Source organism: Thamnophis sirtalis, unplaced genomic scaffold (genome assembly GCF_051295495.1).
Source record: "Thamnophis sirtalis isolate CommonGarterSnake01/CBP01778 unplaced genomic scaffold, rThaSir2_p1.2 scaffold_13, whole genome shotgun sequence".
Taxonomy (NCBI): domain Eukaryota; kingdom Metazoa; phylum Chordata; class Lepidosauria; order Squamata; family Natricidae; genus Thamnophis; species Thamnophis sirtalis.
The window spans coordinates 1,495,867-1,514,446 of NW_028261393.1; the positions used below are offsets into that span (position 1 = coordinate 1,495,867).

General features: G+C 45.5%; 1 protein-coding gene across 1 annotated transcript in view; it reads right to left on the minus strand.

Annotated features, from left to right (window-relative positions):
• The window catches only part of ARHGAP35 (Rho GTPase activating protein 35), a 50,453-nt gene that overhangs the window by 24,065 nt on the left and 7,808 nt on the right, over positions 1-18,580 (minus strand). The window contains exon 2 of the mRNA XM_087727983.1: positions 7,771-11,663. Coding sequence (XP_087584109.1) covers positions 7,771-11,463 — 3,693 coding nt within the window. The 5' untranslated portion in view covers positions 11,464-11,663. The remainder of the gene's footprint in view (positions 1-7,770; positions 11,664-18,580) is intronic.

Sequence of the window (18,580 nt, forward strand, 5' to 3'; positions counted from 1 at the left end):
CATGAGCTTCTGCAAGCAGGAAGCTAACCAATAAATAATACCAGTTGGAAAACGTTACATAAAAAAGCAGAGAGCCATTCAAGGGATATGTCACAACACAAGCCACGAGAAAAATAGGCTCAGCGCAACCAAAATAAGGATGAGCATATTTATACACCGAGTGGCAGGGAATTCAAAATAGCAACAGGCGTCAAAGATGACAAAAGGGAACGAGGGAAAATCTGTTCCGCTCCCCCCCAGATTAAGGCACCACAATGCAGATCACACACAATTTTGTTTCGAAAACAATGGCGTGAAAGGTGTTTTGTGCCAAGACTGGCTTAGAAGAACCATGACAAGAGCCAGTAGATTCATTCAGGATGAAGATGAGCAGCAGAGGATCATTAAACACTGAACCACAAGCTACAGTTGGTCCTCGACTTACAACCGTTCATGTAGTGACTGTCCGAAGTTACAACGGCACTGAAAAAAGTGACCCATGACCATTATTCACACTTACGACCGCTGCAGCAGCCTCATGGTTATGTGATCAAAATTTGGATGTTTAGCAACCTGGTTGATATTTATGGTGGTTGCAGTGTCCCAGGATCACTGGTCCCCTTTTGCGACCTTCTGACGAGTAAAGTCAAGGGGGAAGCCAGATTCACTTAACAACAGTCTTAATTACTTAACACCCGCCATGATTGCCTTAACAATTGTGGCAAGAAAGGTCACAAAATGGAGCAAAATTTAGTTAACAAACATCTCACTTAGCCAAGGAAATTGTCAGCTCGATTGTGGTCGTAAGTCAAGGACTGCCTGTATAGAAAAGAAGACAAATGAAAACAATCACCGATCAGAGATTGCATAAGAGAAGGATTAAATCCCCAAATCAGAATCCTGAACCAAGCCTCTCTTTCAAATATACAAGAAAGAAAGAAAGAAAGAAAGAAAGAAAGAAAGAAAGAAAGAGAGAGAGAGAGAGAGAGAGAGAGAGAGAGAAAGGAAGGAAGGAAGGAAGGAAGGAAGGAAGGAAGGAAGGAAGGAAGGAAGGAAGGAAGGATGACTGGCTGAGACAATCCTGAATCTTCCAAATCAAACAGAGATTTGATCCACAATATTTGGATATAAAAAGATGAGGAAGCAGAATTAACAGGCATCATATATATATACATACATACATACATACATACATACATACATACATACATACATACATACACATACTATACTATACTATTCTTTCATGTCCTTCATTTCAATAATTTTTCATGTCTGATAAAAAGTTGGCTTTTCCAGCAAGCCAGCCTGGCTTGAACAAAACAAAATAACTTATTGATCACTGTTAATTTTAATTTGAATTCTTTTTTAAAAAATGTATTGTCAATTTTAATTGGGTTTGGGATATGCCATTTAATTTTTTTTAAACTTTTGTATTATGTGTTTCTTTTAATTGTTGTACGCCGCCCTGAGTCCTTGGGAGAAAGGGCGGCATATAAATCTAATAAATCTCAATCTCTCAATCTCAATTTGTAACCTTCAATTGAGCGAAACGATGCATCGTACAGGAAGAACTTTTTGTATCGATGTACCTCAAATGAGCTTACAGAATGCACCCCAAATTCAAGGCCCATGACTCCCATGGGATGCAAATTTTTGCAAAGTTGATGCGCTTCAGTGCTCCCAAACTGTTACCAGTCACTTTTTGACTTCGAAAGTTCCCGACTAGCTTTATGCAGGGAAAGTCAATGGGCAAGTCGGAAGTTGCTCCCACTGCTTCTTTGCCCACCTGTGGTCATCCTGCTTCTCTGTTTAGGTAAGGAAATATCGCCGAAACAATCAGCCACCAGTCACAAGGGGAACCTCATAAATAGCTCTTTAATCCTAAAATTTGCCCCATATAACTACTTTTGCAAATCTCAAATCACTGAGTGACAGGAGCCAGTTGGCATCGGATGTAGTTTTGTAGCTCCCCCTTTCCCCCATATACACACACACACACAATCAAACAAAAAAAGAAAGAAAGAAATATACGATTACTTTTCATCATAAAAATAGTAATTTACTTTTTCAAGGTGAGGAAGTTGGCAGGAAACCTGAGAAGATGGACACACTGTAATAATTAAAAAAAACAATAAGTGGGGTGTGACTCAATTACAATGAGGGTCCCAACGTACAAGGACAGATGTTTTGTTATTTTAAGCTCAAAAAAGGAAAAGAAAGAAAGAAAGAAATCTGTGGCCTGGATGAAATACCAATCCTTGAGGACATCTCCTGAACTATGTGGCCCCAGGAAACTTCTCACCCTCTCCATTGTCTATTTCCTGTTTAGTCTATTTCCATACAACTTCCTCTTCTAAGGTTCTGGTGACAGAAGGATATTTTGAACAATACTTGCTTGTAACAACAAGGTGTGTGTGTGTGTGTGTGTGTGTGTGTGTGTGTGTGTGTGTGTGTGTGTGTGTGTCCATTTATTTTCAGACCAAAGAGAAAGAACATCTCTGTACGAAGATAAGCAGATACTTTAACAAGAAATGAAACCAGGTAACCGAAACTTAATAAGAGCTTAAATTCTATCTATCGATAAAATACAGGTAGTCCTCGAATTGCAACCATTCATTGCAACCATTCGAAACTTAATAACAGCTTAAATTCTATCTATCGATAAAATACAGGTAGTCCTCGAATTACAACCATTCATTTAGTGACTGTTTGAAGTTACAAATGCACTGAAAAAAGTGACGTGGCTGTTTTCCCACACTTATGATCGTTGCACCATTCCCATGGCCACATGCTCCAAATTCAGATGCTTGGCAACTGACTCGTATTTATGACAGTCGCAGTGTCCTGGTCACATGATCCCCTTTTGCAACCTTCTACAAAGAAAAGTCAAGAGGGAGGCCAGCTTCACTTAACAACGATGCTACTAACTTATCAACTGCAGTGATGCACTTAACGACTGAGGCACGAAAGATCGTAAAACGGGGCAAAACTCACTTGGCAAGTCTCGCTTAGCCAAGATGTTGGATTCAAATGCGGTCATAAATCGAGGACTATTTGCAAACCATCCATCAGCCGAATTATAATTCGGTGAAATTTCTTGACTCAATCAGACTTAAAGTGGTTAGGCCAAACGATTCAAGGGATATTTATTATTGTGGGTGACTTCAGCGAACAAGATCATACGCTGAAGTCCTCTGATGTGTATGAAGACTGAGTGTGTCTTTTTTCCTTGTCCACTCACCCTAGCAGATTATATTTCAAGATTATACAAGGTGCATCGATTCACCTCGGAGGAAGATGCTTGTAACTTCTGCTATCCTACACTGCTTACCATACAGTGATTTATTGAGGGATAAATCCAAAAGGTAACAGCTATATATATATATATAGCATCCTGACCGTAAGCGAGAATAAAAGGAGCCAGCTTTTTAAAAGCCCAGGTGATTTACAACCAGCACTTCAGCTACACAAACTGAAAGAGCAAAGTATTATTAGATCTCAATCGGTTGAAAAGCTTGCACAGGGAAAGGGATGCTAGATGTAAACCTTGATGCTCTCGTCTTTATGCTATTTGTGGATATTATTTCAAGAATGGAAATAGGCGAAATGAGGATTTTTTGGAGATAACACTACTTTTTCCTGACCAGAGCGCTCTGGGACAACCTAAAAGCTAGAACACCTCTCAGAGGGAGTCTAACACGCTCCAGGGTGGTTTTCCCACCGTCTCATTCATAACCCTGAAGGGCTGCACAAAAACAGACATTCTAGGCCAGCAAGAGAAGAGTGGAAATACATTTAAAGGAACATATTCTGAAAAACTGTAAGATGTCTCCATTCCCAGTGAGTGTCCTAATACCTTTCAGCCCGCAGATTTCTGCTTTGAGGCAGTGTTAGTGAATGACAATTGAGAGAGGCAGCTTGGTCTAGTGGTCAAGACACCAGGCTAGAAACCAGGAGACGGTGAGTTCTAGCCCAATAATACTTGGGGATAATGAACTGTGTAAACTCTTTTCTACAGATGGGATCGACCCGGTCTTCCATTTTTTTTGAGTCCAAAACTTGTTAGGATTCTCCTGCTATATTTAAACGGGGAAAGTATTTAATGGATTCAGTTCATTGTTTTCATGTTTCAGAAGTGACTTCCAGCATATGCTGAGTCAGCTCTTGAACTAAAAAGCAAAGTTTGATTTATCATGGAAAAAATCAATGTGACAGAAGCAGCTAGAAATCCATGATGACACAGTCCGTTGAGAACAGGCCTAATGAAGCAGCAAAGGCAGTCCTGGTTTAAATGCCTGAGCCATATTAACTTTGCAATATGGCCGATAGCCATGATCTTGGCCAGCTGCCTGTATGGACATAGAAATAAAAAAGATGGACACAAAGGCCTCTTTTACCTATTAATAAACTGTGAGGTCCATCCCTTTTATAACACATTTCTATCTATCGGGGAAATAAGCCCCAAAATTGAGCCGCAAAGAGGCTCCCCCATGCCTGGCTGAAAGGTGGCTGAAGAATAAATGAAGACTTTTAGAGAAGGCGCAACATGGCAAGGAACACCCTCCACTCTGAAATCCACTTGCAATACAGTTGGTCCTCAACTTACGACCGGTTGCTTAGCAAGTGTCCAAATTTTTGATAGACCTACCTTGGGGCTACCTACCCCCTGGTTTAAAGTTCTGATGACCATCTCCCTCATGTGACCAAACTTGGCAAAAGGGCTGCATTTACAGCCACCTACAGCATCCCGCAGTCACACAATCGGATTTTTACGAGAGTTTTGCTGAAAACCAGCGATTTCTCCCAGTTTGGCCAAAGCGCACCCCTAGGAATCATGGCATCTCTTGACAATCACAGTGGCTGCTTTACAACTGTGGAAGCTGTTTAACAGCCGACGTGTTCATTAGGTAGTCCTTGACTTACAACCACTGGTTCAGTGACCGTTCGGAGTTACAACGGCACAGGAAAAAAGTGACTTACGGCTGATTTTCGTGCATATCATCCCCCATGGCCACAGGATCAAAATTTGGGCACCTGGCAACTGACGAGTGGAAGCCAGATTCGTTTAACGGCCTCATGATTCACTTAGATCAGTGTTTCTCAACCTTGGCAACTTGAAGATGTCTGGACTTCAAGTCCCAGAATTCCCCAGCCAGCATTCGCTGGCTGGGGAATTCTGGGACTTGAAGTCCAGACATCTTCAAGTTGCCAAGGTTGAGAAACACTGACTTAGATGCAGTGGCTCACTTAACAACAGTGGCAAAAAAGGGTCACAAAATGGGGCGAAGCTCATTTAACAATCACCTCGTTTAGCAACAGAAATGCTGGGCTCAATTGTGGTCATAAGTCAAGGACTGCCTGTGCCTGAACTTCCAGAAGAGCAATAGGTAGAAAAATCTTTCCGGTTATTTAAACTTTCCCTCGCGCCAGCTTTGAAACCCTACCCACTGAGCTTCGTGGCCTGTCTGAGCTCCCTCTACTGCAGTGTTTCTCAACCTTGGCAACTTGAAGATGTCCGGACTTCAACTCCCAGAATTCCCCAGCCAGCATTCGCTGGCTGGGGAATTCTGGGAGTTGAAGTCCGGACATCTTCAAGTGGCCAAGGTTGAGAAACACTGCTCTACTGATTAAACAATAATTCCATCTCCCCACCCTGAATTTTCCAGGGAGCAGGTTTTGTTCATGTCTGGATGGCGAGTTCGAATTTCTGCAAACTGCTGGAAAGGACCTCTTGGCCAGTGACTCTCTCTCTCTCTCTCTCTCTCTCTCTCTCTCTCTCTCTCCCTCTCTCTCTCTCTCTCGAAGCCCAATTTTACTCTTTTCTTTACACTAACAGTTCAAACAGATGGCCTGGTACAAGAAGGAGCCTCGAGGGTTTCCCCCCCCCCCTCGCCCCATAAAGGAATGGAAGAGTTAATAATATTCATACCCTTTCTAATCAAGGGTTGTGATTACAATTAGGAGATGTAAGATGCCATTGTAGACCGGGAGGAAAAAGGGTTAGCTTTTATTCCTGCTTTCGGCTTGCAATGCATGCAGCCGTCATGTAATTTTAAATATAGTAGGGTTGTGTTTTTTTTGAAGTAGCAAGCTCTGAGTCATTGTCGAAGCTTTTCCAAACAGAGAGCATTAAAAAAAACAAAAAAACCTATCTGGCTTGCTTTTGTATCCCCCCCACCCCACCCCACCCCTCTTCCAGTAACAGAGCCCTCCTGCCAATGCGGAGAAGTCCACCCCGCTGGCAGAGGGACAACCGCAGCAAGAATGAAATCACCACCGTTTTGCAAAGCAGCCACACAGCCTTGTTTAAAGAGACCAGGTCCTTCCTTCCGTGGAAGAAAAGGAATATTTTCAGATGTCGTTTCAAACTCCTCTGCAAAAGTATAGATTAAAGGGAAAGGGGGGTGGGGGGTGGAGATCACATGAGAAATGAAAACGTTATTATCCGCCACTTCCTACTGACGTTGCAATCTGTCCTTTCAGGCGTAATTGTGATGTCTTACTACCAACCAGAAACAGTAACGAGGTTCCAGGAAAATAAGTGGAAACACAAAAAGTCCATATTGTACACTTGACAACCGGGCTCTTCAAAATTCATTCTTTTTCAAAAGGGCCAGCTGCTTATTTGAAAATTGCTTTCTGAAGCTGGATTTAAAAGGCAGATATGAAATCTTACGTGGGGGGGGGGAGGGGGAATATTGGACTAATATCTGATTAAAATGCTTTTCTTACACTTATTGGACAGACCCTCTAAACTTCTGCAGCATTACTGCTGGCTACCTTCTCGCAATGCAAAGGGTACAGGGTCTCGTGAGAATTTGCCTTATCGGAGTAGCCCTCCCTTATTCCTGTGCAACTCAAGGCCGTGTAAATAGTACTCCTTCCTTATGGGTTCCCACACAACCACCATGAGTTGGGCTGAGAGGAAGAGTGACTGATCCAAGGTCAGTCTTCTGAGTTCTAATCCAGCACCTGAATTTCTGAAACCAAAATGTTATCTTTAAATCAATGCGGGAAGGGTTTGTTGCATTTGTCCCCAATGTTTCTCACATATAGATAGATGCTTCTGAATAGCAAATAAATTGCCCAAATCTTACAGAGACATGCAGCCCTCTATTCCATAAATATCCATAAACCCCCCCTCTTTAAACATGGCAAACCACTCCTAATTATTGTTCAGTGGGATTAATGCAGGAGTGGGAAACCATGGCCCTTTTGTGACTTGTGGACTTCGACTCCCAGAATTCCAGAGCCAGCATAGCTGGCGGTTCCACCACAAAACCGCGTTCGACTAAAGCGCGCTCGACGAAACCACGTAGCTGACGTCATCACAGTGCGACGAAAAAAGCACACTGTAAACGCTAAAGCTAAAATTAACCCCTAAACCTAAACCTAACCCCCCTAAACCTAATCCTAATCCTAACCCTAAACCTAACCCTAACCCTTAACCTAACCCTAACCCTTAACCTAACCCTAACCCTTAACCTAACCCTAAACCTAACCCTTACCTTAACTTGAATCGGCTTGCTTTCAAAGCGCTATTTAAAGCGCCCTTTTTTCTCCGCAGTCGCTGTTGTCGCCCTGCTGATGACGTCAGCGAGGCGGTTTAATCGGGCACGCTTTAGTGGAGCGCAGTTTTGTCGTGCCACGTAGCTGGCTCTGGAATTCTGGGAGTCGGAGCCCACAAGTCATAAAAGGAATATGGTTCTCCCACCTCTGCTCTAATAGCTGTCACACCACACGATTTGGAGTTAAAGACACCCCCAGACGTACACACACACACATTACCTTGGTGGTCCTTCTCAAGCTACGTAAGATATTTCTTTTCCTGGGGTCTTCGTCCGTTGTCTCGTAGGGAATGACAGCGTTATCTCCTTTGTAGCCCTGGGACGTCTGGTCTTCCTCTTTCTTCCTGATGGGCCCCAGCTCGTCATCGCTGCCTATGCTGAAACTGGTCCTGAAACTGGCAAAGCGCCCGAGTCTCGTACACCGGGTCCGATACAGCACCGGCTTGCTGGTCAGCGACACCTTGCGCCCCCGCTCCAACGACCCGGTGTCCATCTCGCTGTCCGACCCGTTGCCGCTCCCGTTGGACTGGGTTTTGTTGATGTTCCGAATGGTGATGATTTTGCCCTGGGTGCTGTCGTGAGGCACGGAGTAGATGTTCTCCTCCTCGCTCCTGGGTTTGACCACGGCGTCCATCGGCTCGGCATAATCCGAAGGGTCGAAGCCATCGGTAGGCGGCCAGCTGCTGGAGGAGACGGGTTTCCGTTGCCCCTCTCGGTGCCCTTGCTCCAAGTAAGAGAGATCCCCCTTGGTAATATCGAAGTGGACGGCGGGCTTTGGTTTCACCGGCGGAGGAACCTTGCTGTTCAGCTTGCTTTCGAAAGTGCTCATCACGGAGAAGACCGAAATCCCATCGTTGCTCTCCAGCTCCATGGAGAGCTTGGACAGGTCCTTGGACAAGGCAGGCATGGAGCCATCGTCGCGGAAAGGGCTGTAGCTGGGGGGCTCGACGTCCTCTTCGGAATCCTGCAGGTTGGAATTGCAGAGAGGGGAGCCCGCCCGGGGAGAATTGAAGACTTCCTCCGTGGTGCTGCAGGCCTCCGCCGCATTGTCGTACATGTGGGTCGCCTCAATGATGTTCTTCCTCTCCACCACGTCCTTGAAGAACAGGTGGAAGACTTCCAGCTTGTGCTGAGGCTGGCTGCAGGGGATGCTCGTGAATTTCCCTTCGATGTCCTGGGCGATCTCCTCCCCCTCGGTCAGCTGCTCCCGGCTCAGGTCGTTGTCCAGGACGTCGATGGAGCCCTCCGTGAGCGCCACAATCTGAACGGGGATGATGTCCTGCACTTCGCAAAGAAAGGCACGCAACATAGCCAGAGATGCCTTGCGCCTGGCAGAGTAAAACAAAATGTAGCCGTGGACCAGCCAGCTTTTGCGGATGCTGAAGGCGGAGTGGAAAGAGAGCAAGGAGAGCTCGATGCGCCTCTTGTGGGGTCCAATGGGGTACTCGAGTAACACCGCATTGCTACTTCCAGAAGGGGAGGGCCGGCAGGTTTGGGACTGAAGAACGGGGAGAAGGATGTCGTCGGCGTTGAAAGGGTCTCCGCACAACAAGCACATGACGATCCGAAGGTCGATGTCGGCCAGATCTTTAAGGCTTGCGGTTGAGCTCATCAGGTTTAAGTTGCGCTTCGAATCCAGCAAGCCTTTCAGGACTTGGCTGATCTGCTTTTCGTTAATGTTGCGCCCGTATCCTATGCCGGTAGAAGCCGGGTCGAGGAACACGCACTGCAATTTACTCGCAATCTGCTGGCCTTGCTGTATTAAGCTGTGCAGGGTTTCTCCACTGGTGTCCCCTCTCTTGTTCACCAGAATCAGGGTGAGAGGAAGGTGAGCGAGGTGGTTGTCCCTTCGGCTGAGGGTGGACTCTCGACTCTTCTCGATGCTCTCCACCACGTAAGACAGGGACTCCTTAGAGTTATAAAGGCAGAGGCAGCCGTGGGGCTGAAAGGTGGGCGTCTGGAAAGAGTTAACGGGGAGCCGGACGTTCCCTTCAATGGGTCTCAAGGAGAGCTCATACATTTTCCCGTCTATCACGTACTTGTCGTCGTTCGTGCAAAGAGCTCGGATCTCGTTGGCTAGCTCACGGGCGAGTCCGTCTTTCCCGAGGATGACTAAGTTGATGCGGTCAATGTTGGAATCGGAAAGCAAGTTCTTCTGATTGCGATCCGAGGGCCTGATAAACCTGGAACTTATTAAGTGCTCTATCTTAGCATCTACGCAAGCTGGGCAGCTGGGACAGGTGTCCTTGGTGGGATGGTAGACAAAGTGGATGTGTTTCAAGATCAGGGCGTCTCGTTCGGCCTGCAGCTTTTGCAACGCTTTAAACCTCTGCTCTTCCCCCAAGACGTCCTGGATGACCCCCATTTTTTCTTTGCTGGGTTTGGCATCGAGCTCCAGCTCGTAGAAGAGTTCCGAATACTCCAGGAGCAGCTCCTGGAAGTCCTCCTTGGCCTTCTCGATGATCTGCTTCTGATGCCGACCGTAAATGTCCAGGTACACCGATTCTTCTAGCCACATGTAAAAATCCTCGTTCATGATGAAACTGCGAGCTTCCTCCCAAGGCTTTCCCGGGGTGATGAAAAGAGACGTCTCCAGATTCTCCTTGAAAGCCCTTCTCATTTCTGCCCTCTTCCTCTCGTTCCTCAGCTTCTCCAGGTGGGTCTCGTAGAGCTGCTGGGCCGCCAAGGTGTCCATAACATCGAAGGGGATGCGGTCGTTCTCCATGTTGTCGATGTGGCTGGTGGCGTCCCAGGGCGTCTCCTCAAGCACGACGAACCACTTCAAGAAGTCCGGCTTGGTCTCCAGCAGCTTCTCCACTTTGATGCAACTCAGATGGTTGATTTCATCCAGGTTTGGGATCAGGGCGTCGAAGGCGAGAGGCAACATGGCCAGGTACATCTTTTTCCTGCGCTCGATATGCTCTTGCCTCAGGCGAAAGATGTGTTGTGAGAAAAGCTTCTTTGCTTTCTGAGTCCCTTCCAAGTAGACATAATCCTGATATTCCGGAGAGGATTGCATCTTTCGCGAGACGTTGACCCAGGTTTCATTGTGGTTTTTAACAATCCGGCTCACCAGCCACTCGTACTTGTCCTTGGCGGCAGCTATCTGCTGGCTCTGTTGTTTCAAAGCCTCGAAGTAGGGGATGATTTTAGTCTTCCCCCGGCTTTTGTCGATCAGCTGCACCAAAGTGCTGAAGGCCAAGTCGACGTTCACGTTGGACCTGGCCGAGGTCTCCACCACCTGGAGGTTCTTTTTGCTGAAGACGAACGTGTGGGCGTCCCGGATGTAGCGCTCCACGCCTTCGTCGCACTTGGTCAGCACCACCACGGTGGGCTTCTTCGTCTTGGCAAGCTGGTTGTAGAGGTTGGAGACGAACTTGAGCTGCTCATCGAAGTTCCTGTTCATGCCACGGCTGACGTCGATGCAGAGGAGGAAGCCGTCCACCAGCAGCTTCCCGTCGGGCATCTGCTTCTGCTCGAAGTCTTGCTCCAGGCCGAGCTGGTCGGTGCAAAAGTACATGAGCTTTTCGGCGGAGGCCAGCTTGGTGGCCGCGGCCCTCTTGATATACGGCTGCAAGGCGGTGCTGCGGTGCGGCTGGAAAGTCTGGTCGTCGATGAACTCGGTCTGCTCCACAACGTGCATTTTACATTCCACACAGTCCTCCAGGGAGCGCACCACTTCTCCCCAGTACAGGAAGTGGTCATTGTTAACCACCCGTCCCCCAAAGTCACTGGTGCTGAGAACGGAGGTGTGGTCCAAGTGGAAGTCGTCTGCCCTCGGCCGCACAAACCGATTACAGAGGCAGGACTTCCCGATGCCGCACTGGCCTTTCTCTTTCTCCGTCCCGGACAAGCCCACCACACTGATGTTGTAGGTGGGAATGCGGACATCTTGCTTCCTTGCCATCATCATCGTCCAAACATCCTGTTTTGCGCGGGGCTGCTTCCTAGGCTTATCGGGGTTCTCCCGTGCAACCCCAAAACGGCAAGGGGCGCTACTGGCAGTTCAGATTAAGGACGGTTAGCACGGCAAAGACAACTGTCCCCACTCTTGGCACGCCACCAGCGCTCAGTTGTCACCGGTCCTCACAATTGGATGATCAGCATTTTTCCCTGAAAGAAAAGAAAAACAAAAAATGGTTCAGGATGGTTGAAATTTAATTTAACATACAGCAGACATAAGTGTGAGGACAGGTTATAAATTTTTTCAGTGCCATTTTAACTTTGAAACGTCACTAAGCCAATGATTGCAAGTCAACTGTCTCTGAAGCATCCCCCCAACTCAGCCTCTTCCATGAGGAGCACCACATTGGGGGACATGGATATCATTCTTCTTCCTCCCTTAATTACTGAATGGTTGATGTTTTTGTTTTTAAGGTTCAGGAATGGCACTTTGTGCTCCTTGTGTAAAGGGAACAAAGTGGATTATTCTATTGTGCTATGTTAACCAGAGCGTAGGTAGTAATACATAGGTTAATTAAAAAGCAGTAAGCAATTTGTCTCAGCTCAAACCATTCTGAAACATATTAGGCGTGTTAATCTGCGGGGGAGTACTCTAAAATAGATTTTATCTGTTACTTATGCTTTTAAAAGTGGGGATTGGCCTCTGGTCTAGAGTTATGACCGATGGGTGGTAGATCTTGAATCCTCCGTCAGTACAGAATACCTTTTGCTCTAATCGTTAAATAATGCTGCTTAACTAGTTCTTCATATGGAATAGATTACAAAAGACAAAAGGGTGGCTGTAAGTTTTTAATTCTATTGTATGTTTGAGTTAGAAAAGAAACCTGGAACATTTGATCCCAAGTACATTCAATTTTTCTAAGTGGCAGTTTAAAAATCAGCTGAGTCACCAGATAAAACATTCCGAACTCTTTAAAAAACTGGGAAGGAGAAATCAGCACAGAGTAGAAATTCAACCCTGCTCTGAATTTGACCAAGGGTTTATCCCAAGTACAATTACACCTTAAAGGTATAGCTGATTTAGACCAGCTCCATTCCACACTGTTCATAGTATGTCAGTTAGTTTCCTACCAAGAAAGGTTTTTAAATGGGGGGGGAAATTGTAATACAAGTGTTTCAGCATTTAAACCCTTGAAACCAGCTAAAATCTGCTTTATCCCATCCTCATTCCTTTGACTGCAATCAGGGAATTTTCCTGACTGCTGTCTACAATCTGCCATCCTTGCTACTCTCCTCAATCTTGCAGGGGTTTGCATAATGCCAAGTTTCTATTACTATTCAGCAAATACAGAGAGCCTCTCTGTAAAACACATTGTTTTACATTCAAATTGCTTATTGCGGATCCATGCATGAAAAGCAGGATTCAAATGTACAAAATACATTAAACCGGTAATATCTTAAGCCATTCATGGGGATGATAGTACATTGAGGATTTCTGTCTATCTCCATTGGTATCTTGTCCCTCTTCTTCTTCTCCCCTGAAGTATGGATTGGCCCCCACCAACATCAAGAGCTTCATCAGTATAACCAGTACTTTAAGTTCTCAACATAGCAAATAAGCAACCCTGAAGAATCTGATGAGTAAAATCCATCCATCCATCCATCCATCCATCCATCCATCCATCCATCCATCTATCTACCCACCCACCCACCCACCCACCTAAAGGTACACTCACACACACACTCCCCCTCCCCTCAGAGCAGTGTTTTTCAAACATGGCTAGATGTGCTTCAACTTCCAGTATTCCTCCATCTGCAAAGCATGGACTTCAACTCCCAGAATTCCCTAGCCAGCATATTCTTTACAAATCATAATGGATCGGGCTAAGCCAGGAATGGGCAAGCTTTTGATGCACATGCATCATCAGGTGTGATGGCCAAGTTGAGGGCCCAGTGGGTGACTCTGTATTATGAACATCAGCAGGATACTTCCACTGGGAGGAAATTTGTGGGACTTAGTTTTGTTAATTGTGCTATGCCTAATTTATGGCTCAGGGGTCTCCAAACTTGGCAACTTTAAGATTTGCGGATGCAGCCGTGCTGGCTGAGGAATTCTGGGAGTTGAAGTCCACAAGTCTTAAAGTTGCCAAGATTGGAGAACCCCTGGCTTACTTACATAAAAGTTTCATATGCCTTCTACCTCAAAGTAGGGATATGTGTCCTTAGTTTTCAGATGGTGGGATGGTGGGAGGACTCCAAGGGCTACTGGCTGTCCACCCTTAGGTTAAATCCAAAGCAGATCATGGTCTTAGAGTCACAAATGCATGTATTTTATTATATCCGTGGAAGAGTTATTCGCTTGCAGGAAAGAAGGGGAAATTCCTCAGCCCAGAAGATTACAGGAGTTGGCTAGCTGAACAGGACCACAGAATGGCTGCCAACCTTAGTTAATCCCACCCTGATTTAGAGAAGTAGGACTCTGCATTATTTTATCATGTTTTATGGTTAAGGAACGACAACGCTTCCCTACCACATGCAGCTCACAACTAAATTAGCTTTCTTGTCTGCTGGATGCTCTTCTTAACCAAAAGGAAACAAGTCCCGACTTAGCCCGTTTCGAAACTCACCACAAATTAACTTAATTTAAGGGCGCTTGCTTGGCAAACAATATCTGTGATATTTGTACTTAATGCTCGCTTTTCGCCTGGCGTGGTTCGAGCGCTTGAAACGACATGCTGCTAAAAGTCACTTTTAATAAAGCCAATGGCAAGTGAGCCCGAAAGCACCCCGAGCGCCAGAGGAGGGAGACGCTGCCTGACAATGGGCAAAAGGAGCTCCGCGCAGAGCCATAAATTTTCTCACTGCACTGTGGCGGCTGAAGTGTAGAGAAATGGGTCATTTGTATCTTTGGAAAGGCCGATTTAAGCTTTTAACCATCTGGATCCGAAATGTTTTAATCTCAGGCAACAGATGGGCTATTCTTAGAGGCAGGGCACACAGGAGCTTTCAAACCAGGCCCCCCTACCAAGGCCAGAGCCAGCCCATCTCCGAAAATCCACTATCAGGCGGGTGGGGAGGAAACACCAAGTGTTAAGAACTGGGCTCCCTGGTTTTGCTGCTCCTCTCTCGGATCTTCAATTGGGAATTAAGGGAAAGTACACCGGGCAGGAAAAGACAAGATCGTTATTAAGACTTTTGAAGTATTTTGAGTTCCAAACAGGGGTTCCTATTGAATATATGACTACTGTTAAGTCCTTGATTTACAACCACTCACTTAATGACCAAAGTTACAACAGCACCTGTAAAAGGTATCTTATGACCGTTTTCCACACTTACAACCATAGCAGCATCCCCATGGTTACACGATCAAAATTCAGACTCTTGGCAACCGACTCATACTTATGACGGTTGCAGTGTCCCCGGGTGTGTGTGTGCGTGATATGATCCCCTTTTGGGACCACTTGGTGAGCAAAGTCAATGGGGAAGCCAGATTCACTTAACAACCATGTTATTAATTGCAGCGATTCACTTAACAACCCTGGACAAGAAAGGTCATAAAATGGGGCAAAGTTCCCTTAACTGTCTCGCTTAGCCACGGGAATGTGGAGCTTTGATGTGGTTAATTAAAAAAAAACATTTATACATATAAATGAGCCAAGGTGGCGCAGTGGTTAAAGGCAGCACTGCAGGCTACTTCAGCTGACTGCAGTTCTGCAGTTCGGCGGTTCAAATCTCACCGGCTCAAGGTTGACTCAGCCTTCCATCCTTCCGAGGTGGGTGAAATGAGGACCCGGATTGTTGTTGGGGGCGATATGCTGACTCTGTAAACCGCTTAGAGAGGGCTGAAAGCCCTATGAAGCGGTATATAAGTCGAACTGCTATTGCTATTGCTAAATCTTCTACGGCACATAATCTGAAGGATGTAGAATGTGGCAGGTTACAACGCAAACAGCTACACAACTGACGCTGTCCAGCAGAGTATAGCACAGAGCAAGAGAGAAACGGCCTGTCGGCTCCAATCTACACAGCAAACAAGTCAATCCTTATCAAGTCCACCAGCCTTTTACTCCCAATGGGAGGAGGAGTAATTTCTGTCGTCTCCTTCTCTTTTGGTGTCACCATCCAATGGGTTAAAATAATAATAATAATAACCCAAGAACTTGCTCCGTTTTCTGCTAATGGACACACTAAAGAAGTGACGGTTATGAATCAAACTTAGCCCTAATTAAAAAAAAACAATAGGCCTCCATAGTCAAAAAGAGAAAGTGACTTTGCAAAGACACCCTTCTGGCACCCATTTTTCACCTGCCTCGTAATTCGGAACTTTCTTAGAGAAGGCAAAAGTGCCCAAGAATCCCTGCAAAAGGACGGGCTATTAGCTTACGGCAGTAGTAAAGCTCCGTTATCCCTGTGGTATCACAACACTTTGAAGCATCGAGAGCCACCCGGATGGTGAAGGAACTGGACACTCGCCAAGCAGCTGGACGCCTTCCCAGCTGGGTCATTAAAGCTAACTAAGTGGAGATGGGAGTGGAGGAGGAATCCGAGCCCCCTAGATAAAGGGAGCCTCCCTGGTGGGGGAGCCTGGGTACCCCCGAGAGCCAAGGGTACCAGGAGGTGTGGGCTCCTTCTGCCTTTCATCCTTGGAGGTGGGCCTTCTCAACTGACGGCCCTCTTCCCTGGAATAGTAATGATCCCACATACGGAGTGTCCTTGCCTTACGACCCAACTGAGCCCAAAACGTGTCGTTAAGCGAGATACTTGTTAAGCGGGTTTTGCCCCATTTTATGACCTTTCTTGCCACTGTTGTTAAAGTGAATCACTGCAGAGATTAAATTAGTAACGTTGTTAAGTGAGTCTGGCTTCCTCGACCTTGCTTGTCAGACGGTCGCAAAAGGGGATCCCATGACCACGGGGCTATCGCAACCGTCATAAACATGAACCAGTTGCAAAGTGTCATTTTGCATTTTGATCACATGACCATGGGGAGACTGCAACGGTTGTAAGTCATAGAACAGTCATAAGTCTCTTTTGATGAACAGTCTCATAAGTCTCTTTTTTCAGTGCTGTTGGTCACTAAATGAAGTGTTGTTAGCCGAGGACTACCAGTACTGGTTATTTCAACAGGTTTTTGAGATGGAAAGAAATTAATTTACATCTTTCCTTTGATGCAGGTAGTCCTCAAGTTACAACTATTGGTTTAGTGACTGCTCAAACGTACGATGGTGCTGAAAAAGGTGACTTGCAGCCAGTCCTCATCTTACAACCGTTGCAGGATCCCCACAGTGGTATGGTCACAATCTGGGCACAAGGCAAAGGGGTGGCATTTGCAATGGTTCCAGGGCAACTTGATTGCAATTTGTGGCCTTTCCACAAGCAAAATGGGGAAGACATCAGGGAAGGTCGCAATAACAATCCCATGGTATCTCACTTAACAACCATAGCAAAAAGGGTCATCAAATCAGATGCTTAATGACCATACTACTCAATGACAATTTTTCTGATTCCGATTATGTTGAGGATTACCCGTAGAAAGGCATTACAACCCCCGGTATGCCCAAATATGGGAGGAAGATCACTACTTCCATTTTCTGTCCTTCGGCTTGTCACAAGAGACCATCCAGACAGAACCCAATATTTTTTTTACTGTTGCCTTTTTGTTACATTTGTTATATTTGTGCTAATAAATAATTTATTTATCAGCACATACATACATACATATACATATATATGACAGACTAAGTACAGCTCTGTCTTCTGCACGCCTAGTAGGGGCATTTTTAGTGGAGAAAGATGTTTTCAAAAGAGACCGATGCTGTTGAAAATATAATTTAAGACATCTGTAATTATTACCAAGAAGTAACAAGGAGAGCTGAATTTAGCAACAGCTGAATTGAGAGGGAGAAAGAGAGAGATCCACTGGGGAATACTACCTGCAGAAATCCCACTGAAATTAATAAATGCTGACTAAGAACCCCCGTTCTTGCTTCCCTCACATGTCAAATCAAGACATTCCCAGGGGATGCAGGAGCCAGACCCAATCTGCTAACAGGCTGTCTTGCAGACAAAAATTCTTCTCTGATTCTTCTCTCTCAGCAAAATCATTACAGAGCTTTAGGACAAAGGAATCCATCTAAATAAAACTATTTGGAAAGAACCCTCTGAAGATAGCAGCCACAATTGTTTAATGCACTGGCATTATTTCTACTTCCACATTCTCCGAAAGAGATGCTATAGGCAGTCCTTGACTTATATCCATTCGTTGAGTGACCATTCAAAGTTATAATGGCACTGAAAAACTTATGACTGTTTTTCACACTTAGGATCACTGCGTTCCCAGGGTCATATGATCCAAATCCAGCTGCTTGGCAACTGACTCAACCTATGACCATAATGACTTACAAGGTCTACGGCCGAGCACCTGCTCCATTACCGCATGGAACTATTCCAAAGTGCCTGTCACCTGCAAAACTCAGTTAAGATCAGACCGTCAAGTTTCTCGGGGCATAAGATGAACAATGCCTTTAATAACCCAACAATCCTTTAATCCAACTACGCTGGGTTTTTTTTTTCCAGAACACCCCGAATTACAGCTCTTACAATTTTAAGAGAGGAAGCAGACAGTCCACAAAAGGGATCTGAATCTACTTCTGCTAACAATGATACTTAAAAGAAATCTTAACGGACAAAGAACGCACTGAATTGCAAGTGCCGAGTCCTGCCATAACATACCTTCACGCCCTACTTGAGAGCTATTCACAGGCAACCAGCTGTTCATTCTTGGAAAAAAAAGAAGGAATATACCGAATATGCAGACGAGCAGACCGATTGCTAAATTGCCACACTCCGCAACATACGTGTCAGGTGGTCCCTCTTCTTTCTCCTAATGTGTTTGCCCAGTGATGTGGTGAGTGCTCTCTTTTATGAAATATGACCAACTCTCTGTATATTCTTTTGCTAACACGGCTTTTATCAGTCCACCGGCATCTTCAATTTTATTTTAAAAGATAATCAATACATTTTCAGCCACTAAGTAACTGTAATAATGACACCCAGAAGTAATCTTTGACGAGAAGCCTCTGCTTGCATCAGTCTTATCTCATCAGTTTAGAAAGACAATTAACACC